Here is a 26,205-nt window from a genome sequence, read left to right on the forward strand (position 1 = left end):
AACAAGTTCTGTTGTATTATTCAGAACAAATTTGTTACAAGTTTTGTATAAATATCTTGCCTCGACTGACCAAAATAACAAAAATTAATCAAATGTTTTCGCGACAGCACAAAAAACCTTATAAACTCTGAAATAATGATATAACAAAATATAACAAAGATTGTTATAAACGTGTTTGAAATTATGTTAGAGACAATCATATTATACTGCATAATATAATATAATGTTTTTATGCATTTGTTTGAATAAACGAAACAAGTTTTGTTATTATGTTGTTACAAATGTTAATTCTATTTTGTTATGGATATTTCCATGGAAATACATGCTATTCCTAACAACAGTTGCCATAATTTTGTTATGATATTGGTATGTGCTTCTAGTCGGGATCCCTCTAGATGTACCACTAGATGAGGTTAAGAAGGCCCATGAGCATAGGAAGAACAGCAAGACTATTTGGAAGGCCGATGAAAGATCGAGAACTTTTTAAGTTCGGAAGGGAGCAGTTACATCCAATAATCACCAGATTCTAAAGATACAGGGGGATGAAGAATTGCCCACAAGCCGGTAGGACGTCCTCATTTGCCCAATCTACAGGGCAGAGCACAGTCTAGAAAGCGATATTTTCCATCTCAAATTCGGCGTGGAAGAAAATGTTGGGTGTCCTATTGAACAGTACAAGACTTGTTGAGGAGTTCTTCGTCATCAAGTTCTACACAAATTTCGGGAGTAACTTGTTGACTCTTCATTTATTCAAAGGAAGCGTATGATTAAGTAAGTAAAAATGTGCTTTGTCTGATAATGTCTGAACATGGTTTTCCAGCGGAACCAACGGAATGCATGATGGATCAACATTAAAAGTTTGAGTTGCTGACAAAGTATCTACCTCATTTATAACAACCTTGCACAGGTTAAGGTAAGGTGAAACTTTTTTCAAATTTACTGTTCAACTTTGCAATCGAAGAAGTGTTCGTCCGTGTATAATCACTAGCATGACACGGTCGCATATGATCCTCGGCTTTGCGAACGATATTGATCTCAGTGGCAGTGGAAGAAGCTTATGCTCCTCTGAAGAGGGATACAGCGTCTTGACGATTAGGGACAAACGTCATGAAATCCCGCTTCAACATTGCATCAGAACTTCAGACGCACAAATCTCAAGAAGCAAGCTTCAAACAACAGTGCATTTTATTATTTTGTTCTTGCTCACTTGTAATAAGCTTAAAATAAAAATCTCGTTTGCGCTGGTTTTGTTTACTAAGAGATTTGTGTCTTGTGATGTGTGGCTATGACGTTTTCCGTGAAGTGGAAGGCGTACGGCAGAATAGTCCCTTTTTAGCTAACCAGATGAATTAGGTATGTCGAACGTTTATTTTAAGATTTTTAGTTATTCCCGAGCAGGAGAAAATAGCCGAAGAATACCTAACTCAGGTTTGGAAAACCCAATACCTACAACCTCAATGAGGTATTAAGTAAAATACCTTAAATAATAACCGGTGTGTCTTCTGTCCATAACGCGTAAATAACAGGTAACATCAGGTATGGAATCGGCGATTTAACAAATAGCGATTTTTCCATAATTGAATAATACCTCAAGCAGTCCTCAACACCAAACCAACAACCCATTGAGGTATTTTATTAATACCTACAACCCGGGTAGACGAGAATATCTAAATCATATCTCAAATCGAACAATTTTTGCTGTCATAGCTCGATGTGATGTTAATGAGTTATTCAAAAATCTAATGAATATCGCACGAATAGCTCAAAGTGATATGATATCAGTTTTTGTTCTTGTCGAAATAGCTGAAAATTTCTACATAATAACAATTTAAGCTCTTGTGCACGAGATGAAACACATACACCCATAGAGATGGCTCAATGTTAGTGAAATGTCATGTGCCCCTTTCTGAGCTGTGGAAACGAAGAACCGTATGCTCTTATTCCCATGTTATTTACAACAGCGAGCCACAGTTGAGTGGTAAGCATCGCCGCCTGTGAATCCTAAGGTCGTAGGTTCGGTGCTGCATGCTGACATTTTTTTTAATTTTTTTTTTCTAAAAATATGACAGATCTTGTCTGCTATTAGTTTGATCTTGTAATATCTTAACGAGCTATTATTGAGTAGTTCACCATATTAGATTTCGCTATTATTTCTGTTCTTTTACCTCTTATATCAATCAAACCAATATCAGTTTTTGCTCTTCAGTTATTCAATCAATAATAACTGAATATGCTATTCATCAGATTTTTCCCCCTACTCGGGTACGTACCCCCAAAGATAAATGATTCACATGATTAACTTTTCACTCAGACCATGAAGTCATATACATCTGTTTTGAGGGATAACAGTTTATTCAAAAACTTGTAATAGCTTAAACAGAAAATTTACAAATATTTTATGTTTTACGAATCTTCCCATACATTCCGTTTATTGCACGGCAAAGCCTACTGAAAATTTCCAAGGCGTGAGTTTTAAGCGTTTTGATGGATCGAACTCCAGAATCAGGCGAAGAAAAGCGGGTAAGAACAGAAAACAACGAGGCGAGTCAAAGGCGGATTCGAGACCGGGCTTCTGTGGTGCGATCACGTAGAGTTCCCCGAAGGTCTATGAGGTGACGGAGGAGAAGTTGGCGACGGTAAACTCTAGGCGGTTATGGCACCTTCTCGTCTGAAAAGTGCGGAACCCGAAGAAGTCAAATAAGATCCGAAACGTATGGGATGCGGCTGTAGGGACCTACACTGAATAAACACTGTACCTTTAACATAAATAACCTTGACTTTCAATACAAGCATACCTGTCACGAGCTAACTAACCTTAACCGAACTGACAGGAGGGGGATTGTGTTTTAGCGACTGCGAGTGATAGGACACGCGAAGGTTGGTGGCTGAGATTCGACGGCTGTTATCGGGACGAACGACGAGTAATCGGATCATTCCCCTACATCTGGCGACTGCGGATAAAAGGTAAATTTGATAATTTGTTAAATTTGAGAATTCGGCCTACGGTTTAATTTCCGAATCTGGAAAATAAAGTGCACTACGAGCACGACTGCGAGCTCTTCCTGTTCAGCAAGATGGCGGTGCGAAAATATTGCTGAATGAGTGCAGCGTTGAAACCGACCTGGCAGTTGGACTTTTTGTTTCCAATTGGAAGTGAGAATAGGATGGAGATGTGCAATTGGAATAATTGAAAGTAAACAACGATGGAAAAAAATAATGTGGGAAAAAACTTATCATAAAGGTGTTTGAGCAGAGGGTTTTTGATAATGTAGCGTATGGCGAAACTGCTATGAAACGGTGTCTTAGTGCGCGAGGGCCTAAGATTAATTGTTGAAGGAGTGTTTATAAGGGTGTGCTTATCCTAGTAGTCGATAATTCTAGTGCGCGAGGGCCTAGAATCTTGAAATATAATCTTAATGCGCGGGGGCTTAAGATGAGTCCCTAGTGTGCGAGGACCTAGGTAGTTCTAGTGCGCGAGGGCCTAGAATGGGTAAAACGTCTTATTGTACATTTTTTTTTTAAAGAGAAGAATGTTATGTTTGCCAAGTGGTATTGTCGGAAATAGTTACATGATAAAAGAGTGCTCGATTAGTCTGAGAGGTCATGAATAATGTAGACTAGGTACTGAATATGTAATGAAAATTCAAAAAAGAGGGTGGTGACTGAATATGGCTGGCATTACCATTGCTTGCTGTATTTCAGGTCCTAGAGAATGTTTCTACACCCAACAATCCGTTAGTTACTGTACCTACTCTACATTTTATTTGCTCACTTTGGAACATCAGAAGGGCTCGACAAAAAAAAATTAAAATGCTGAATCATAGATTTGTTTTATTTGCAGATGGATGAAAGTCGACCAATTCCTACGTTTCGTTGTGAGCAAATTGAAGGCTCGAAACTTGCCAAAGAGTGGCAAGAATGGAAAGGCTCCCTGCAATATTACTTTGATTCATATCAAATCACGGATCAAAAGCTAATGCGTGCCAAAATGCTACATTTCGGTGGACCGCAGCTCCAAAAAGTGTTCCGTACCCTAGATGGAACTGAAGATTTCCCATTGATTGTAGTGCAGAAACCCTGGTATGATGTAGCAATCGACCGGTTGGACCAGTACTTCAAGCCCCGTAAGCAAGATGTTCTTGAACGCCATAAGCTCCGAAATATCAGACAGCTGCCGAATGAGCGTTTTGCCCATTACGTGCTGCGTTTGAGGCAGCAGCTAATGGAATGTGGTCTCGAGAAATACGCTACCGAGGTCAGAATCAGCATTGAGGAGATGATGTTGGTAGATGTCATCGTGGAAGGATGCGCTTCTCAAGAACTGCGTCGTAGAATCCTCGAAAAGGACCAATCACTTTCGGACATTGAAGCATTGGGAGCGTCACTTGAAAGTGTCAGAAATCAGGAGAAGGAAATGAACGCTGCTGAACTTCGAGACCGCCCAGCTGAAATATACAAGGTGCACACCGCTGATAGATCGAAGTTTGAGCGTAAACCTGAGCGTTCGGAGAACCGTTTCGCAACACGACCGATGAAAACCGATAAAGAGATGTCAACTAAGTGCTTCGCTTGCGGTTTAGTTGGACACATCTCAAGAAGCCCAACATGCCCTGCTAAAGGAAGGACATGTCGTAGATGTCAGAGTATCGGGCATTTCGAGAAAGTGTGTCGAAAGCGTCTAAGCACACCAAATTCGATCGCACCGGGAAGGAAAGTTCACGTGATTGAAGATGTCGTGGAGCCGCAGCCAGGACCGGCTGCAGAAGAACCGGAACGAAAGGTCTACTATACTTTCCATGCCGGTAACAACACGAACGTGTTCAACTGCAAAATCGGTGGCGTGGCGGTCGAAATGTTAGTCGACTCAGGATCGGACGTCAACCTTATAACAGCGAAGACTTGGGACGAGTTGAAACGGCAACAAGTTCGCGTAACTGAATGTGTGAAGGGCTGCAGGAAGACACTCAAGGCGTATGGAAGTGATAAACCGTTGGAAGTTCTGGGTACATTCAGAGCGCACGTCGAAGTTGGAAAGCGTACGATCGATGCGGAATTCTTCGTGACATTGAGCGGGCAACGGAATTTACTCGGTGATGTAACATCTAAACAGCTGGGTATTTTGAAGATTGGTATGGAGGTTGACCAAATTATGGATGGTGGAGCAGGTCAGGCACCGTACCCCAAGATTTCGGGAACAAGAATTCATATCCATATGAACCCGGATATGGTACCGATTTTTCAACCCGTGCGTAGAATTCCCATTCCCCTGGAAGGCGCGGTGAACGCTAAGTTGGATGAGCTTTTAGCTAAAGACATCATCGAAGTCAAAAATGGACCAGCGGCTTGGGTATCTCCACTCGTTGTTGCCAACAAAGCGAACGGTACCATTCGCCTATGCGTGGACTTGAGGCGTGTCAATCAAGCTGTAGTACGGGAGCGCCACCCCATGCCTGTGATCGACGACATTATGACAAAAATAGGCAAAGGCAAGATATGGAGTGTGCTTGACGTGAAAGATGCGTTCTTTCTTCTCGAGCTGGATGATGAGTCGAAGGATATAACGACCTTCATCACACATCGCGGCTTATACCGGTTCAAGCGGTTGCCCTTCGGATTAGTTTCGGCTCCGGAAATCTTTCAGCGTACCATGGACGAGATGTTGGCTGATTGCGAGGGGGCGTATTGGTACCTTGACGACGTAGGCGTTGAAGGCAGTACAGTAGAGGAACATGATTCACGTCTTCAGAAGGTATGAAATCAAAAAAATTGAAATCCACACATGCTAATAAATAAAGTTGAATTCATTACATTCGTGTTTTCTTCATTCCAAATTCCTGTTTCAGGTTCTTGCTAGATTCAAGGAAAAGGGAGTTGTTCTAAACTGGGACAAATGTAAAATGAGGGTAACAGACTTTGAGTTTCTGGGATTCAAAATCAATCCTAGTGGAATAGAACCATCTGATACGAAAAGAGATGCTGTCATGAGTTTTCGCAGGCCTTCAAACGAAAGTGAGGTAAGAAGTTTTCTTGGTTTGGCCAACTATATGGGGAAGTTCATCCCTAATTTGGCTGATATTGACGAACCGTTGCGAAAACTGACACAGAAAGGAATACAGTTTCATTGGGGCGATGCGGAAGAAAATGCGTTCAACAAGATTAAGTACCACATAGCAAACGCTAAATCATTGGGGTTTTATCGAGCAGAAGACGATACAGCTGTAGTTGCAGATGCAAGTCCCCATGCGCTAGGGGCCGTGCTGATCCAGACCGATAAGCAGACGCGTCAGTCACGGGTAATCTGTTATGCATCCAAATCGCTCACAGACACGGAAAGGAGGTACTGCCATACCGAAAAGGAAGCACTAGCGCTGGTGTGGAGTGTGGAGCGATTCCAGAACTATTTGATAGGCAAAGAGTTCAACCTTGTAACGGACTGTAAAGCTCTAACATTCTTGTTTACGCCATCCTCGCGCCCGTGTGCTCGCATTGAACGATGGGTGTTGCGGTTGCAAGGATTCCAGTACAAGGTCGTCTATACTGCGGGTCCATCGAACATCGCCGATGTTTTATCCAGATTATCCGTATCGGAACCTAGAGCCTTTGACGATTCGGAAGAACTGGTGGTTCGTGAAATAGCAAGTACTGCTGCTACAGCTGTGGCGCTGAAATGGCACGACATTCAAAAGGCTAGCCATGAGGATGAAGTGATATGTCAAATATTCCAAGCCCTGGAATCCGGAATATCTGATCAACTACCGTTGCCATATAAAATGATTTTTGGAGAGCTTTGTCGGGTAGATGAGGTACTATTAAGGGGTGATCGAATCGTGATTCCTCAAAGCCTCCAGCAAAGAGTACTGCAGCTGGCACATGAGGGTCACCCAGGCATGCGCATTATGAAGGGGCATTTACGTGCAAATGTGTGGTGGTCAAAAATGGATGCGCAAGTAGAACAATATGTAAAAACCTGTCGAAGCTGCTCCCTTGTATCGGCTCCAAATCCGCCCGAACCAATGACTCGAAAAACACTTCCTTCTCGACCATGGGAACAAATTGCCATTGACTTTTTGGGTCCTCTTCCTGAAGGAGAGTATCTTCTAGTTTGCGTCGATTACTACAGCAGGTATATAGAGGTAGTTGAAATGAACGACATTTCAACCTCATCCACTACACAAGAGCTGCTAACAGTGTTTTCGCGCTATGGAATTCCTGAATCTCTTCGAGCGGACAATGGTCCACAATTCTCTTCTGAAGAATTCCGTATGTTCTGCGAGGAATACGGCATTTGTTTGGTGAGCACTATCCCCTACTGGCCCCAAATGAATGGTGAGGTTGAACGACAGAACCGCTCCATTCTGAAGCGTTTGAAGATAGCTCAAGAGCTTGGACGTGATTGGCGTAAAGAACTGCGACAATACATGCTAATGTACCATTCGGCAGCGCATTCGACAACTGGCAAAGCGCCTTCAGAGCTAATGTTCGGTTGGCGCCTCCGATCCAAGGTTCCCAATGTGCCTACAGTCGACAACCAAAACGAAGCTGTGAGGGATCGAGATATGTTGGAGAAGGAGAAAGGGAGAGTCTATGCAGATAACCATCGAAAAGCAAAGTCCAGTGGAATTGAAGTGGGGGATACGGTTTTGGCTAAACGGATGAGAAAGGAGAATAAGCTCAGTACGGAGTTTACCTCGGAAGAATTTACGGTTTTGGATAAAAAGGGTACAGACGTAACGATTCGTTCATCATCATCTGGAAAAACATACAACAGAAGTTCAGCTCATCTGAAGGTCGTACCTAAAACAGGATGCTCCGGAGAAGATCCAATGCTTCAGAATCAGCTTGGGAACGAACCCGAGTTGCCTGTACCCAGCACAAGTACGGCCATCCAACCAAGGATATCTTCTGCTGACACCGCCGCTGACAAAGCTCCTGAGAGGGCTTCTAGGAGACCAAAAGCTGAGTCTAGTCGATTGAAGGATTACATTATGTATTGACGAAAGCTATTGTTATCAATTTATTGAAGGGTAGGGGTGTAGGGACCTACACTGAATAAACACTGTACCTTTAACATAAATAACCTTGACTTTCAATACAAGCATACCTGTCACGAGCTAACTAACCTTAACCGAACTGACAGGAGGGGGATTGTGTTTTAGCGACTGCGAGTGATAGGACACGCGAAGGTTGGTGGCTGAGATTCGACGGCTGTTATCGGGACGAACGACGAGTAATCGGATCATTCCCCTACAGCGGCAACGATGGACGGTTTTTCCCTGAACAGCATGTTGCTGAAAAGGTCGGCTGGAGAATATCTAACTCAGGTATGGAAAAGCGAATACCTACAACCTGAATGAGGTATTGAGAAGCCCTGCATAAGAGGTAAAATACCGAAAATAATAACTGGTGTGTATTCTGTGTATAACGCGTGAATAATGACATCAGGTATGGCAATACCTGAATAATAATCGGCGATTTTTCCAAATAAATGGTGTTTTTTATATTGGACTGCTTGAGGCCTCAACACCAAACCAATAACTCGTTGAGGTATTTTAACAATACCTACATAATACCAAAATAAGTTATTTTCAATACCTGGATAACCGATTAATGCTTTGTCTTGGTATGATACCTGACTTTGGTATGCTGCAGTTATGTGTCAGTTATTCGTTCCTGTTCGGGTAACGAGCAGAATGGACTGTGACTGTGACTGAAAAAAAACAAGACTTGCATACAAGACAACATGGGACAGATATGCTTGGAACGGTAGTACACGTAGGGCAGTAATTTTAATCCTGTTATTCCACCTGCGAAGTGCTGCAAATTTATATACACTGTGGTGCATAAATGATCGGACAAACACCAATTTTCATACTATTTAAATGGCCAAGTTTGAGACGCTGTAACTATGGTTCGCTTTGGTGGGTTGAACTCAATTTTTGACACGGAGCTACAACTATGTTCAATTTTACGTGTGCAAAATACAAAATATTTTCGTTCCCAAGTCTGAGCGCGGCAAGGTCCGATCACTTTTGCACCTTTTCAACACCTTGCCACGACCTGTGAACGAAAATATGTTGTACTTCATACACGTGAAACTCAGCATTCACAGAACTACAGTGTCCACCAAAGCAAACCTTAGTTACAGCATCTCAATTTGGCCATTTTGTATGAAAGTTGGCGTTTGTCCGATCAATTATGCACCACAGTGTACGTCCGGACCGGACCCATGATTAAATGGGTGTATTTTATGCACGCTATTACGAATTCATAACAGCCAAATCCAATTTCATCCTCAGAAGGGTAATTTAACTGCCATCCTGATGGTTACTCGCTTTAAATGCATGCATCATTCCCGTCCTGTTTTGCTCATATCCACCTACACTTTTTTGCACAGACAGGTCTGGAAAATGTAATGGGTTTTTGCGAGACGATTGCTTGGACAATAAATAAGCCTTCCCACTTTTTTTTAAAGATTTGTTTGAATTACAAAACACATTTAAGCTTCAATTGGCATTATCATCAAATTTTTTTAAATTATTGAAAATTTCCATGGGGTTGCGTTTTTTCGACTGAATGTGTTCGAAACTTCTTCATTCGTTTCACAACAAAAATACGGAACGTGACTTTATTGTGTTTTACTGGGAAAAAAATGTAATTAGAAGGCACGAAATGTTGCTAATTGACAAATTGAGAGATGAAATTTAAAAAAAAATTAAAACGTGTTCTGGTGGGATTTGAATCCACGACTCCGTATTCGCTAAACCGGCGCTTTAGCCAAATAAACCACAGAACAGGTTATGATTCTGCGGAATAGAAAACCAAACAGGCTCTGAAGCCACACCATGAACAGTCCTTCTTCACTTTCGGCTTGCTTAGCGTTTGGGCCCACTTAAACCTTTGCCACACATAAGCTGATTTTAAAATTTATAATAAACTAATAAATCGAAAATGGCTTCATGAAACTTTTCACTTTTTTTGCATTTCCTACATCTTCATAACTGGATGTTCCTGCGTATTTCGGTGGAGAAAGAACTGGTTGTGGTTCCACATTTTCCAGTGCACTTTACTTTTGCAATTGCCACGCAAACTCACCTGCAACCTTCACCCTTTCTTTCATTTCCGGCAGTGATAAAAAGTGCAGCGCTTGGTATTACTTACACTTGGATCGGAATGGTGTATTGATGGACGTGCTTCTACCCTCTCTGTTTCCTATTATTCAAATTTCTACGGAACAGGCTGCATTGTTGTTGGCGGTAGACAACTTCCTGTTACTGCGTCTGAAGGGATGTTTATACAATTCTGATGGTATAACTACTGAGTAGTTTTCTCCGGTCGGACAGAATGTAGTATTTTTGCCTTTCTCGTACACTAAGAGTACCGGAAAGGCTATACGTTCACTCCAAAATTGACTTTTTGATAGAAGGCTATACCAATCAACTCATCGAATTGAGGTGATGTCTGTGTGTATGTATGTATGTGTGTGTGTGTGTGTGTGTGTGTGTGTGTGTGTGTGTGTGTGTGTGTGTATGTATGTGTCGATGTGAACAAAACAAACTCACATCACTTTTTTGCAGAAAACCTCAACAGATTTTAATGGCCGAAAGTTCATTCGACGCAGAATCAGATCATACTGTTTACTATTGAAAATGGGTCGGATCGGTCCAGCCGTTCCGGAGTTATTGCCATTTAGGTGATCCGGACCAGAACCCCAGGAAGGGGCCAAATATGAAAATGCATCAAACTGCGACTTTCTCGATATCCTGATGAACGGAAAACGGCAAAATAGTCTCCGATCTTATCTGAACCGGTAGTGTTTCGGAACCGGTTCCGCGTGTACCACCGGAAGTGGCCAATTATAAAATTGAACCAAACCCATTCACGTGACTCGTCATTTTGGGGCTTTTTCGATAACTTGATGAACGGTAAGCAGGAAAATAGTCTCAGACCATATCTGAACCGGTATTGTTCCGGAACCGGTTCCGGGTGTCCCGCTAGAAGTGACCAAATATAAAGGTGAACCAAACCCATGCATGCCACATATCAAATTGCAGCTTTTTCGATAACCTGATGAACGGTAAGCAAGAAAATAGTCTCAGACCATATCTGAACCGGCAGTGTTCCGAACCGGTTCACGGTGCCCCTGCGGAATTGATGAAATATAAAAATGAACTAAACCCATCTATGCGACACATCAATTCACGCCTTTTTTATGAAACCAGATGAACAGTTTGTCAGAAACTAGATGCAGTTCATTTTTGGGACAATCGATACTGTCCCGAAACCGGTTCCGATTGTCCCACCGAAAGTGGTAAATGTAAACATGCACCAAACTCATACATGCGGCACATTAAGTAGCAGCTTTTTGGAAAACCTAATGAACGTTTAGTAGGAAAATAGTCTCAGACCAAATTTGGGACAGCCGGTTGTGTCTCGGAACCAGTTCCGGGTGTCCCGCCGGAATTGGCCAAATGTAAAAGTGAGCAAAATCCATGCGATACATCGAATCGATGCTTTTTCCATAACCTGATGAATGATTTGCAAGAAAATAAGGCCACATTTTAAAACAACCAGCAGTGTTTCAGAATTGGTTCCGAGTGTCCTGCCGAAAATATCCAAATATAAAAGTGAATCAAACCCATGCGTGCAGCGCATCAAATAGCTGCTTGTTCAATAACCTAATGAAAAGAAAATTAGTCGCAGACCATATTTGGCACAACAGACAGTAATCCGGATCCAGTTCCGGGTATCCCGCCGGAAGTATCCAAATTTGGGCCATATGTAAAAGTTAACCAGACCCATTTTGATAACATGATGAACAGTGAGAAAGAAAATAGGCTTAGATTACATTAGAGATTACCCATTATCGCTAGTGTTGTAGAATCTTCACATGCATAACGAAAGTAAACATAATCAATGTAATGTAAGAGAATACAATCTTGACAAAACTAAAGTGATCTCATCAAATCACACCTTTTTGGGTTTCTGAGGTGTAACAGTGATGGTAAGATGGTTGAACTTTGTAATGAAAAATTGAAACCTTTTTTGCGTCTAAAATTACTGCGTAAAATTTTGATGCGACTGGTTACACCCTCACGCTCTGTAACGTAGTTGAAATTGGAATGGGATTTAGTAAATTGAATTTCACTTGCTGTACAGAAAAATCTTTGTCGAAGACCGCAAAGTGATCTGTGTTTGATCTAGTTTGATCGGCCTTCAAGTGAAGGTGTCCATGCAGTCATCTGAGAGGTCTGATATTTTTCAGCTCTGCCTATACGTTGAACATAACTCGTAATTTGTCAAGACTATGTGCCTTCAATAAGTTTCCCAATTCGATGAAGGCTTTGATAAAATTATTGCTTTTCCAAATAGAGTACCTATTCTCGGGGCTCAGGAACACTTTGGCTTACGTCGAGAAGAAAGGCCCTATCACCACTAGGTGTATTATTCTGTTTTTTTTTTTATTTCGTGATAGTTGGAATATAGGAACTGATGTTTACCATTTCTATGAAATACCCCTAGGAAATAGGGCTTTGTTTCTTCGTAAGAAGTGACCTTTGAGTGTCAGACGTTTTTTTTTTTGCATAGAACGTCTGATTCTACCGTGTTCAATTTGTACATTTCTTACTCAGATGCACTCCTTGTGAAGCATTGTGAAATTACAATGGCTGTAACAAATAATCAGTAGTTGAGAGTTGAAACATTTTGGTCGCACCGGACTGAGTACAGTGAAACATGATTTCAGACTTTTCAACTCCTGCAACCGACTGCACCTGCGAGCGAGTGACATTGTCATACTTGGCGGAACTCGCGTCTCGTGCATTTCCCAGTTCAACACCGAAAAGGGAACGTGTTCTGTCTGCACATTTTTCCACCCAAAAAGCCACTTCCTACCCCGCGGCACCTTTTTGATGAGGGAAACGTACCTACGAAACCCAGCCAGCACAACTCTGGGTTACTCTTTTCCGGTTGCGTGCAAAGGCGTTTGCTACCTACTGTTTGTGTGTTTTTCTCGTGTGCCATCGCCCGACGCCGCCGGCTGACCGGTTGGACCATATTCCAACTCACCGGACGTGATGACCTGGGGAGGAGCGATCCGAAACGTGACGAAACTTAATTGAGGGTCCTTTCTCGGGTGGGATCTGTTTCTACCTTTTTTTGTTGATTTGTTCTTGCCGTGTGCCGGGGTATGGGTCCTAAATTGAAAAGGTAGCTTTTCGGGGTTTAGGCATTAGAGGAAATTATGTGAATTGAAAGTAAAGTTGTTAAGAAGTGACTTCATCTTTCTCAAAGTTTATTCGATTACGCTGTATTGTAATGTTCTATGGAGTTTGGACACGATAAAAAAAATCGTCTAAAATCACGCCTGTGAAATTTTTGGTTGACTTCACCGTGTAATAAACGGAAAGCGTGGTAAGATTCATGAAAAATAAAGTACTCCAAAATTTCCAGTTCATGCTAATGCACTTTTTTTACATTTTTTCCTCACACAACATTAAGTGTATCAAATCTCTCTTCTCTCTGAGTAAGTTGGCGAATAATTGGGCTGATTTGACTGTCAAGAAAACTAGTCATAGCACTATAATGAGTAAGATGTTTATAAGCTAAAGCGTGAATGTGTTGATGCCAGAGTCCAAATTCATGCATGTAAACGAATGTAACATTGCACTTTGAAAACTTTCAAGAGAGCCGATGACAATCATTTTTAAGTGAGATTCGTAATTTCCTGTAACCAGGAATTTGATTAACTTGCTCAGCTCCACCTACCTTTCAACTGCCGTCCCAGCTGATCGCACGGGCTCTTCTCCAGGACGCACATAATCTGCCGGCTGACGATGACCTGATTGTTGAGCAGCCGGTTCAAGTTCTGACTGTCGTTTCCATGCACGGCCTGCGGCCAATTGAGCACCATCACGGCAACGATCAGCCCCACCGATAGCATAACGAGCTTCGTTGAATTCATGCTGCCTACTACTGACTGGTGTGTTGCACTGACTGTATTCTTTCTATTTAGTCCAAAGGAAAACGAGGAACGCACTTCTTATGAGCCGGCCACTTCGAAGGCAGTAAACCAAACACAAGCGGAACGGAGCACTTATTCGCACAATTGAATTAGGGCTGATTTCTTCCACTTTGGTCTTCGTGGGTTGATGAAATCAGCTTCGCACTCTCACTCAATAAATAACTCACAAAGGCCGTTCCGCCACTTCACTTCGTTTCGACGAACTTAGGTTACACGTTAACTGGACGAAAGATTTTTGTGATTACTAAACAAAATAAAGTGTCGAGTTGATCGGATGACATGTTTCAATCAAATAAACAGGTTACAGAAGTTCTGTGTTTATTTTCTGATGTTACGAAACAGTTCAAAAGCAGGCGGTCAAAGTCAAAGCGACAAAGTATCATAGAACCTTAGGAAAACAATATTTATACTCTTGAGTGTAAATTTTTGAAACAGCCTTATTCGCAGAAAATCTTTTTCTTTTCTGTTATGTTGTTCCATGTCAGTGTTTCCGTAACGTTTACGATGCACGGTTTACTCCCCGAGCAGGAACGAATAACTGAAACATAACTGCAGCATAAAGTCAGGTATCATACCAAGACAAGGTATTGGTCGGTTACCCAGGTATTGGAAATAACTTATTTTGGTATTCTGTAGGTATTGATAAAATACCTCAACGAGTTATTGGTTTGGTGTTGAGGACTGATTGAGGTATTATTCAATTATGGAAAAATCACTATTTGTATGTAAAAATCGTCGATTATTATTTAGGTATTGCCATACCTGATGTCATTATTCACGTGTTATCCACAGAATACACACCAGTTATTATTTTAGGTATTTTACCTCTTATGCAGGGCTTCTTAATACCTCATTCAGGTTGTAGTTATTCGGTTTTCCATAACTGAGTTTGTTATTCTTCAGCTATTTTCTCCTGCTCGGGTCGTCATCTGGAAATGTGAAAATTTGATTCTGCTTTCATGATGTATAGTGCAGTTTTAAAATTGGAATTCACAAGCATTTTTAGTTTCAAATCCTCTAAAATATACTGCAAGCGATCTTGTGCCCAAGGAAGAGGTTTTGGAGGCTAAGCCCCTCCCATTACCGAAGTTCCGTATACTAGGAGCTCATCAACAAAAAACGTTCGTACCCGAGTAGGTGAAAAAATCTGATGAATAGTATATTTAGTTATTATTGATTGAATAACTGAAGAGCAAAAACTGATATTGGTTTGATTGATATAAGAGGTAAATAATAATAGCAAAATCTAATATGGTGAACTACTCAATAATAGCTCGTTAAGATATTACAAGATCAAACCAATAGCAGACAAGATCTGTCATTTATTTTAGAAAAAAAAATAAATAAAAAAAAATGTCAGCATGCTGCATCGAACATACGACCTTACGATTCAGAGGTGGGGATGCTTACCACTTAACTGTGGCTCGCTGTTGTAAATAACATGAGAATAAGAGCATGCGGATCTTCGTTTCAACAGCTCAGAAAGGGGCACATGGCATTTCACTAACATTGAGCCATCTCTATGAGTGTATGTGTTTCATTTCGTGCAGAAGAGCTAAACTTGTTCTTATGTAGAAATTTTCAGCTATTTCGACAAGAACAAAAATTGATATCATATCACTTTGAGCTATTCGTGCGATATTCATTAGATTTTTGAATAACTCAAGAAAATCATATCGAGCTATAACAGCAAAAAATGTTCGATTTGAGATATGATTTAGATATTCTCGTCTACCGGGATAACAAACACCTTAACAAAACATCACTGAAGATATCATCCTTATCTGATAAATCGTTTATGAGTTACATTTTTTTTTGTAATACAATATACATTTTTTCTTGACATTGCATAGGTTGGTTTCATAATAACGAACTAAGTATGCAAAATGGCATTTTACGTCCTCAAGAAATTGTATGCAGTGTCATAAAAATAAAAAAAAATTAAAAAAAAGAAACAACAAAAATCTACCACTTGTTTAACAAATAAATCTATTAAGAATTAGTTTTTTTTATGTAAAAATAAAAATAAAATCCAATAAAATTTGCAATTTTATTTAGATTTTTGGAAAATGTGGCAAAAATTTCCATAAAAATGGATACAATCATTAACTGGTTCTGGCAACACCCATTTTTGTTCACTCTCGATATAGGCAACACCTTATTTTGACAGCAAAAAATTCACCTCATGTTGTCAAAATCAGCAAAGAAAAAAAAATAAACTTTTGTGATCTAGAAAACAACATAGTTCAAAGTATAAGGGTCGAGTGTAAGCATTGTTGTCCAGCACTGGGACCATTTCGCACTTTGGCCACAATGTGGCCATCAAGTAGCCAATAATCAATAAAGTGACTTTTTCTGATTTATAATCCTTCACAATCAGTCAGCAGCAAACACTTCCACAAACCATTTACGGGTACATTCCATCCTATGGTTCTGGAGATGCACAATATGAAGTTGTGAGCAAAGATCGAAACAAATGCTAGCAAAAATAAGAATCCTGGAACATCTCTAAAATCTGTGTGACGAATAAATACCAGAAAAGTCTTTATGCCTTTTTTCTTAAGTTCGTGAATGTCGCCAAAACGGCCTTTGGAATTTTGCTCATTTAAAATACCAGAGGTGTGTTCATGAAATTCTTCAAAAACTCCTCCGTATTTTTGATTAAAATCTCCATGAAGAATCGAATCATTTTCACATATTTTTGAGGAAACCTAACTTCGAATGTTCGCATGAAACTTTATTAGAACTTCCCAAATCCAGAGAAAACCGTTTAAGATCCAAGAAAAAATGTAGGAAATAAAAGGGAATTTCTTCTTCGTTTATGACGTTTTCCATGGATTCCTTCTGAAACTTCTCCTGGGATGACTTTGGAAATTCTTTAAGAGTGTCTATAACAAAATATTTCTGAAGAAATCAGAAGTTTCTTTAGGAATTCCATAATTGTTTTCTCCAGAAATCCAGAAGTTTAATGTTTCTTTGAGCGGGTTCAACTGCGCATTCTGAAGTTCTTTTAAGATTGTTTCAGAAATTGTTTCTACCAGCGATTTTTTTCATTAAATTTTCCGGCTCCTTCGGGAATACAGACTACCTTTCAATACGAACTCCTCCAGAAATTTCTTCGTGAATTTTCCCATGGAGTTCTTTGGAAGTATCCACAGGAATATCTTCAAGAATTTATCCAAAAAAAAATCAGAGAATAGCCCTTCAGAGATCTTTGCATTATTGCTCACAGCGATTAGCAGGAGTTCCTACAGAGATTCCTGCATACAAAGGTTCTTTCAGGAGTTCAAGTAGTATTTCTCCGTATATTTCCCAGATATTCCTCCAGAATTTCCTCCATCTAAGATTTTTGTCCACTGATACTTGATACAGGAAATATTTCCCAGGAATTTCTCAGACTCCTCAAATTTTTCTTTTTTTAAGAAAATCTTCCAGGTACCCTATTGACTGATTTCTCCAGGATGTCTCCTAAAGTTTCGCAATAAATTCTCTTAGAGTTCCATCGAGCGTTTGCCAAGAAGCTTCCCTGGTTTTCCTCCAGGTTTTTTTATGAGTTCCTCCTAAACATGCCTTCATGAATGTTACTGGAATTCCCTCAAAAATAGTTTCAGGAATTTCTGCAGGAATTAGACTGGAGATTTTTTCAAAAACTCCTACATAAATTCAGATTTTTTTTTCAGGAATTTCTTCATAAATATCTTAAGGGACCCTTTTAGTATTGTAAGGGTTTATTTGCGAATTTTAGTGAAATATTTCTTCAAAAGTTCTTCTATGCATGTCAAGGTGGCCCACACTTACATATATGAAAAACAAAAATTTTGAAAAATGTCAAGTCTTACTTCCTGAATCAGTTGTTTTGGACTCCCAGAATCTACGTTCAAAATTTGAGCAAAATCGATTAAACCTAAAAAGGCGCTCAAAACGCTTGAAGTTTGTATGGGAAAACTTGGCCAAATGTATGCAGAAACTTCAAGTTTTTGAATTCTGCGGCTAGGTGGCGCTGTAGGTTTTCAATAATCAAACCCTTTGGTATTATTGTAGGTGACTATATACCAAACAACTTTGTCGAAGACTACAAAGTGATGCAACGTCTGTGAAAAAAGTTACACCCTAGGTAAAGTGAGGCGAAGCATTATTATTGTTTTTCCAGTACACGTAAAGGAATATTATCAATAATGAAATCTCAATACTTTCTCTCAAAATTAAAGAAATTCCTGCTGAAATTTACCAAATAAATGTATAACGGTTCCTTTTTCAAATGGCCCTGCGATTCCTTTAGAAATGTCTGCTGGAATTTCTCCAAAGATTCCTCCAGAGATTTTTCTGCGGTTTTTTTCGGAAATTGCATAGCACATTACTTGATGAATTTTTAAAATGCTAATGAAATTCCTTAAGGGTTTTCCGAAAAAACCTCAAAAGAACTTCATAAGTTATCTGTGGAGATTTCAAGGTCAAATTCTTGAATAAGGATCTCTGGTCTGAAATCCCTGCAACAATTTCTGAAGTAATTTCTGTAATAATTCCGGGAGGGATTCCCGAAAATTATGAAGAAATGGCTTAAGAAAATTCTGGAGAAATTTCCCAACAAATTTCTGAAGTAGTTGACGAGGAAATCTCAGAAAATATTTCAAGGGAGTCTTGAGGACTTTCTGTCAGAATTCCTGGGGAAATTTCTTAAGCAAAAGAATTGAGATACCTTAGGGGCTGTTCATAAGCCACGTAGACCAAAATTTGGTCAACTCAGACCCCCCTACCCCCTCGTAGACCTTTGTCCATACAAAAATTTTGAAATTTGTATGGAGCGTAGACTTTGGTCAGACCACCCCTCCCCCCAAAAAGTCTACGTGGTTTATGAACGGCCCCTTAGGAGAAATACTTCGAAGAATTTCTTGTACAATTTCTCAAAATATGAGAGGAAGTCCAGCTATTTTTCTAATTTTTTTTTTTAGAAAACCATGGTCCTGGAGGAAAGTTTAATGAAATAACTGAGCAATTTCGGAAAAAAGGAATAACTTGAAGGTATCCCTAAAGTAATACCAGCAAGAACCCTCTCATATTATTTCTTGATTTTTTTCCTGAAATACTTTGAGAAGTGCCAAAGGATTAAGCTCTGGAAAAACTGCTAGAGGATCACCGGTGAAATGTCTGAAAGAATTCCTGAAGAAAGGCTGGAATAAATCCTAAAATTATGATCAATGAAGTAGTTCTAGGAGTTATAACTTTTGCAGAAATCATCAGAGGAACATTTAAAAGAAAATCATGAGAATTTTCTAGAGGAATTTCTTGAAAAATACCAAAGAACAACCGTGGAGGAATTTTAAAAGAAGTGTCTCAGAAAATCCTAAAAAAGTAATGATGGTATCCTAGGAAAAATGTATGGATTACCTGAAAGAACTACCGGAAGAATTCAAACCAGAATTTCTGAAATAATTCCAGGAGGCAAATCTGGAGGAATTCATGCTAGATTTTCTAGACGTAATTCTGCAAGAAACTGTACAAAAATCGGGATCGGTATTTTTTTTTAAGAATCTCTGCAAACATATTTCTTTTAAATCCTACGGAAATCCCTTGATAAATTTCAACAAGAAATTTTCGAAAAGTTTTCAGTGGATCTCTGGGAGGAATCCCCCCTTCTTGGAAAAAATATTGATAGAATCACAGACAGAATTTCTTCAGAAATTTCTAAAAGGATGAATTTAAAACAATTTTTTAAGGAATTCCTTTAAATTTCCTAAAAAGATTTTTTGAAGGATAACCTGGGAAAATTCCCTAATAAAAGCCTGAGAAATTCCTGGAAAAATTTCTTAAGGAATCCCTTGAGGAATACCTGGAGGAATCTCTGGAGGAGTCCCTGGTGGAAATCCTGGAGGATTCCTTGAAGCAATTCCTGGAGGAATTCCTGGAAAAATTCCTGGAGGAATCCCTGGAGGGAATCCTGGAGGAATCTGTGGACCATGGAGAAATCCATGGAGGAATCCTTGCATGAATTCCTGGAGCAATTTCTGGAGGAAGAAATTCCTAAAATAATCGCTGGAGAAATTCCTGGAGAAATCTCTGGAGGATTTCCTGTAAGAATTTCTGATGGAACTCCTGGAGAAATCCCTGGAGGAGTTGCTGGAAAGAATTCTGGATGTACTCCTGGAGGAAATACTGGAATTTCGGAAGGAATTACTGGAAGAATTACTGAAAGAATTCCTGGAAGAATATCTGGAGGAATTCCTGGAAGAATCGCTTGAGATATTACTGGAAGAATTCCTGGAGGAATTCCTGCAAAAAATTCTGAAAGAGTTTCTTGGGGAATTTCTGGAGGAATTCTAGGAGTTATCTCTGAAGTTATCCAGAAGGAATTCCTGTAATTTCAGGAGTAATTACCGTAAACCGGGGTCAAATTGATCTCTGGGTCGAAATTGATCAGACGATTTTCCGTTAGATAAAACATTCTTCAAATAGTTTCCAAGCAAATATCGTTTAGTATCGGTTCCCAACTGCACGATAGTTGAAAGGAAATTACCTAAAATATGCTAAACCTAACCGAAAAACGTGTGATAAATTTCGACCCGAAGATCAATTTGACCCCGGTTTACGGTACTCGAAGAGTTCCTGGAAGAATGACTGAAAGAATTCCCGGAAGAATTCCTGGAGGAATATCTGTAGGAATTCCTGGAAGAATGACTTGAGAAATTCCTGAATGAATTCCTGCAAGATAATTCCTGGAGGTATATCTGGAAAAATTCCTATAAGAATTACTGGAATTACAGGAGGAATTCCTGGATGAATTCCAGGAAGAATTTCTGGTGGAATTACTGGAAGAGCTCCTGGAAGAATCACTCAAAGAATTCATGGAAGAATTCCTTAATGAATTCATTGAAGAATTCCGTGGATTTCCCGAAAGAATTGCTGAAGAAATTTCTGGTGGAGTTCCTGGACGAATTCCTAAAGAAATCCCTTTAATTCCTGGAATTTATGGAGGAATTACGAAAACAACTCCTTTAATAATTACAGAAAGAATTCATAGAAGAAATACTGAAGGAATTCCTAGGAGAATCCCTGGATGGATTCCGGGAAAAATTCTAAGAGGAATTCCTGGAGTAATTCCTGGATGAATTCCCAAAGGAATTCCTGGATGAATTCCCAGAGGAATTCCTGGAATTTCAGAAGGAATAACTGACAAAATTCCTGGACGAATTCCTGGAGTTTTTTTTTCTGGAGAAGTCCCTGGAGGAAATCCTAGAATTCCAGGAAGAAATCTTGGATGAATTCCAGGAAGAATTTCTGGAGGAATTACTGGAAGAGTTCTTGAAAAAATTACTGAAAGAATTCATGGAATAATTCATAAAGAAATTGCTGGAAGAATCCCTGGAGGAATCCCTGGAGGTATTGCTGGAAGATTTCCTGTACGTACCCAGGAGGAATTCCTGGAATTTCAGGAATTACTGAAAGAATTCATGGAACAATTTCTAAAGGAATTCGTGGGAGAATCTCTGAATGGATTCCTGGAGGAATTTCTGGAAGAATTCCTGGAGAAGCGGACCTGGTGTGAACACTTGACTATCACGCCGAGGACCTGGGATCGAATCCCACTCCCGACAAACTCGCAAAATGTGAGTTCTTCCTTCGGAAGGGAAGCAAAGCGTAGGTCCCGAGATGAACTAGCCTAGGGCTAAAAATCTCGTTAATACAGATAAGATTTACTGGAAGGATTACTGGAAGAATTCCTGGAAGAATTCCTGGAAGAATACCTGTAGAATTCCTGGAAGAAATCCTGAAGAAATCCTTGGAAGAAATCCTGGAGGAATTTCTGGAAAAAATCCTGGAACAATTCTGAAGGAATTCCTGCAAGAATTCTGAAGGAATTCCTGCATGAGTTCTGTAGAAATTCCTGGAAGAATTTCTGGAGGAATTCCTAGAAGAATTCCAGGAGGAATTCCTGGAAGAATTCCTGGAGGAATTCCTGGAAAAATTCCAGGAGGAATTCCTGGAAGAATTCCAGGAGGAATTCCTGGAAGAATTCCAGGAGGAGTTCCTGGAAGAATTCCTGGAAAATCTCTTGTAAGAGTTCCTGGAGGAATCCCTGGAAGAATCCTGGAAGAATTTCTAGAGGAACTCCTGGAAGAATCGCTTGAGGAATTCCTAGAGGAATTCCTGAAGGAGTTTCTGGAGGAATTCCCGGAGATATTTTTGGAGAAATTCCTGCAAGAAATCCTGGAATTCCAGGAGGAATTCCTGGATGAATTGCTGGAAGAATTCCGGGTGAAATTCTAGGAGTTATCACTGGAGTTATCCAGAAGGGGTTCCTGGAATTTCAGGAGGAATTACTGGAAGAGTTTCTGGAACAATTACTGAAAGAATTCCAGGAAGAACTCCTGGAGGAATTCCTGTAAAAATACCTTAAGGAATTCCTAGAGGAATTCCTGCTAAAATTTCTAGAGAGAGTTTCTGGGGGAATTCCTAGAGGCATTTCTGAAGAAATTCCTGTAAGAATTCCTGGCATTCCAGGAGGAATTCCTGGATGAATTACAGGAAGAATTTCTGGAGGAATTACTGAAAAAGTTCCTGAAAGAATCCATGGAAGAATTTCTGAAGGATTTCCTGGAACAATCCCTGGAGGAATTCCTGGAGGTATTCCTGGAAGAATTCCAGTAGTTTTCCAGGAGAAATTTCCGAAAATTCAGAAGGAACTATTGAAAGAATTCCTGGAATAATTACTGAAAAGACTCATGGAAGAATTTCTGAAGCAATGGGGAAGTTCCTGGCTAATTCCTGGAGAAATTCCTGGAAGAATTCTTGGAGGAATTCCTGGAAAGATTCCTTGAGGAATTCTAGGAGTTATCCCTGGAGTTAACCAGGAGCAGTTCCTGGAGTTTCAGGAGGTATTACTGGAAGAATTCCTGAAAAATTACTGAAAAAAATCCTGGAAAAATTTCTGAAGGAATTCCTGGAAGAATCCCTGGAGGAATTCCTGGAATTCTAGGAGGAATTCCTGGAGGAATTTTTGAAAATATTCTTGAAGTTATCTCGGGGGAATTTTTGGAGAAATCCCTGGATGAATTACTAAAGGAATTCCCAAGAAACCCAAAAAGAGTTACTGTAGGAATCCTATGAAAAGATCGTGCAGGTATCATTGGAGGAATTCTCGGAATAATCCCTGGACATGTTCGTAAAAAAATCCAGAAGGAGATTCTGAGGCAATTCCTGGAAGAATTACTGAAGAAATTCCTTGAGAAATTTCAGAAGGAATCTCGTAAAGATCCCCTTTGAAGTATATCTAAGGAAATTTCAGGATAGATTTGTAAATGAATTCCTGGTAAAAGTTTTGAAGGTGGAACATTCTGAAGAAATCCATGTCTGCAGTAATTTACAAATGAATTATAGAAGGAATCCCTAGATTAACTCCTCAAGTATTTATGGTAGAAAGTGTTGCAGCAATTTCTGGATTTTTGTAAGAATAATCTCTGATAGTTTTTTGGAAAAACTTCTGGAAAAAATCCAGCAAAAAAAATGGAAATTAAATTACTGAAAGAACAACTAGCGAAATTCTTGAAGGAATTGCTGGAAAAATCCTTGAAGCAGTCCTCGAAAAACGCACTAAACAGAAACGCACTGCAGGAACCTCTAAAGACAACACTGGAGAAATTCCTTGAGGAATGTCTGGTGAAATCCTTAAAGGAATTTTTGAAGAAATCCGTTGTGGAATCATTGAAGGGGACCATAGGAAAGTTCCTGGCCAAAATTTTCGATGCATCCTTGCAGTAGACTCTGGAAGAATATGTGAAAGAATCGCGGAAGAAATTTCTAATTTTCGAAGAAAGCCCTGAAACGATCACTGTTGGAATCCTGAAATACATTCATGGAGGCATTCATGAAAAATAAGTTCGTTGAAAAGTCCTTTGAGATAATTTGATGAAATCCTTGAAGGAACTTTTAAAGAAATTCAAAAATATAGGCATCAGGGGCGTCTTAAGGGGTTGTTTCGGGGGATTTGAGGAGCCTTTTAAGGGTGTTCTGTCAAGATTTTTTGGTGTTTTAATGAGATTACGGGGAATTCTGGGGTATTTCAATAGCATGAAGTGGGATTCAGGGGCGTTCCAAGAGGCTTAAGGGGCAATTCAAGGGATCGCAGGAGCCTTTAAGGGGCGTTGCAAGAGGTTTGAGGGCGTTTTAAAGTATTTCAGAGTCTGCTCTGGAACTTCCTGAAATGTCTCCAAAATCGCCCTTAAACCCCCCGGGGACCCCATGTATCGCACCCGGAACCGCTGAGAACTCCTCCGTAACGCTTCCATGACGCCTGTGAATCCCCGAAAATGCTCTGAAAGTCTTGAAAATCCCCCTCAAACCCACCCCCCCCCCCCCCCCCGGACACCATGTAACGCATCTGAGAGGCCCCAAACCCACCGACAACTCCTCCATAACGCCTCTTAATCGTCCTGAAAATGCTCTGAAACATCCTGAAATGCCTTCAAAACCCCCCTTAAGCCCCCTCGAATCTCATGTAACGCACCTGAGAAGCTCCGAACACCCCGAAAACTCCTCCGTAACGCTTCCGTAACGCCTCTGAATCACGCCGAAAATGGTCTGAAACATCCTCAAATGCCTCCAAAAATCCTCTTAAACCAAAACCCCTAAAAACGCCTTCGTAACGCCTCTGAAACCAGTATAAAATGCACTGAGAATTCCTGAAAGGACTCCGAATCCCCCTTAAGACCCACTCGGACCCAATGTAACGAACATGAGACCGTCGGAAACACCCAAAAACTACAGGTTTATTCTCCTTCCTTTGCTCTCCTCTGTGAACACCCTTTGATCGACGTTGCAATAGTTTCCGTCATTATTAAATTTTCTTATGCAGAGTATTGGTTCTGATTAGCTTTTCCTATTTTTATACAGGGCATAAAAAAGGTGCATCAATTAAAAGTGCATAAAAATAATATGCATAAAAAGAGGTTTTAGTGTAATTAGTTCTCAATTGAGAACTACGATTTCACGAAAATTTTATAATCATGACCTACATATTTATAAGAGCATACTAATTAACCAATTAATTTCAGTTATTTCCAACACGATCCACCGCAAAGAAGGGTGACTTTTGGTATTATCGACAGATTTGTTCTCTTCGTCATAGGGGGTTTCTGTAGGCAAAATTGCTTGAAACTTGTTCGTATAATTCAACACGGTTGGGAAAGATTTGTTGCCAACTTTTAGTTTAACAACAGGTTTCAAAAAACACCCCTTGATGAAGAGAACAAAACTGCCGAAAATACGTAAGTTCCCCTTACAAACGAATTTCCAGTTTCTTCAAGAACTTCACGAAAATAAACAAAAAAACTTCTGTGTATTCTACGAGCACAACAAACGAACTATCCGTTAATCCGCAACGTTAAATTGGATTTGATTCCAGCGTCGGATTACACGATGATTAGCAAGGATGAGCACACGTGTTATTGGCGGTACGGTGTCAAACTGCGGCCTCGACCACCACCACGACCACCGGAAGCTGCTCAATTACACGGTCAATTACACTGGCTGACGGCTGATACGCTGCACTGATATCATAACGGGCGCGCGCGTGAGACCTCGCACAATTCACTGAGTCCTCAAACTATTTCACAATTGATATGTGTAGTACTGTTGTGATTCGGCTTTCAAGCGGGTTTCACTCCGTCGGAAACTGCACCGTTTGCGTTGTTGATATGGTTTGGAGGAGGATGTTCTGTAGATGCTGTCGGATCGGAAGCTGAGGAACTGGTTCCCGGGGGCTCGAACTGAACGTCACGACGGTCGGCAGTAGACTGAACTGGCCGACCGGTGGTGCGATATGTTTTATGCTGGTCCGGAAGGATCCAGGCAGGAATGTGGGGTCGTTCCTTCCGAGAACGCGAGAGAGAGCGAGCAAATCGGGATTCTCTTGTTTGCGAACCACATGGCGTCGGGACTGCTGGATGGCTGGCTGGCTGTTGGGAGCTACGTTGATCCACGTGGATTCAGAGGGATTTGCATCATAACAAATGTGCCGGGAGCAGTATTGAGACTGGATGGGTGGCAAGAGAAAGAGCACTTGTTTGAATGCTTGCCACCCATCTAGAGCTGAGAGAAGGACACTGTTTGCTGTCTGGCATAGCCGTGAGAGCTTTTTGATATAATGTATCTCTTTGAGTTGGAGATGAGATTCTTATTGTGTTTTGATTAAG

The 26,205-nt window shown here is 40.3% G+C and overlaps 2 protein-coding genes across 8 annotated transcripts in view; one reads left to right on the forward strand and one right to left on the reverse strand.

Annotated features, from left to right (window-relative positions):
- The window catches only part of LOC115265509 (putative odorant-binding protein A10), a 185,377-nt gene extending 159,478 nt beyond the window's left edge, over positions 1–25,899 (reverse strand). The window contains exons 1-2 of one of the 6 annotated variants that reach the window (XM_062849625.1): positions 25,692–25,899; positions 13,765–14,240 (exon numbers count right to left, since the gene is read on the reverse strand). In XM_062849625.1, coding sequence (XP_062705609.1) covers positions 13,765–13,960 — 196 coding nt within the window. In that variant the 5' untranslated portion in view covers positions 13,961–14,240; positions 25,692–25,899. Of the gene's footprint in view, positions 1–13,764; positions 14,265–25,375 lie in introns of all 6 variants that reach the window. The other 5 variants (XM_062849624.1, XM_029870957.2, XM_062849623.1 and 2 more) reach the window with 5 other exon arrangements.
- LOC134287570 (uncharacterized protein K02A2.6-like) lies at positions 2,731–8,244 on the forward strand. Of its 2 annotated transcripts, XM_062849622.1 has the most exons (4): positions 2,731–2,964; positions 3,842–3,935; positions 4,119–5,749; positions 5,844–8,244. In XM_062849622.1, exons 2-4 carry the CDS (start codon positions 3,842–3,844, stop codon positions 7,992–7,994), a joined length of 3,876 nt encoding a protein of 1,291 aa, XP_062705606.1. In that variant the 5' UTR covers positions 2,731–2,964; the 3' UTR covers positions 7,995–8,244. The 2 variants fall into 2 exon arrangements, with proteins under 2 accessions (XP_062705606.1, XP_062705605.1); XM_062849621.1 differs by having other exon boundaries at positions 3,842–5,749.
- Positions 25,900–26,205: the final 306 nt, after the last annotated feature.

Source organism: Aedes albopictus, chromosome 2, assembly GCF_035046485.1.
Source record: "Aedes albopictus strain Foshan chromosome 2, AalbF5, whole genome shotgun sequence".
NCBI lineage: Eukaryota > Metazoa > Arthropoda > Insecta > Diptera > Culicidae > Aedes > Aedes albopictus.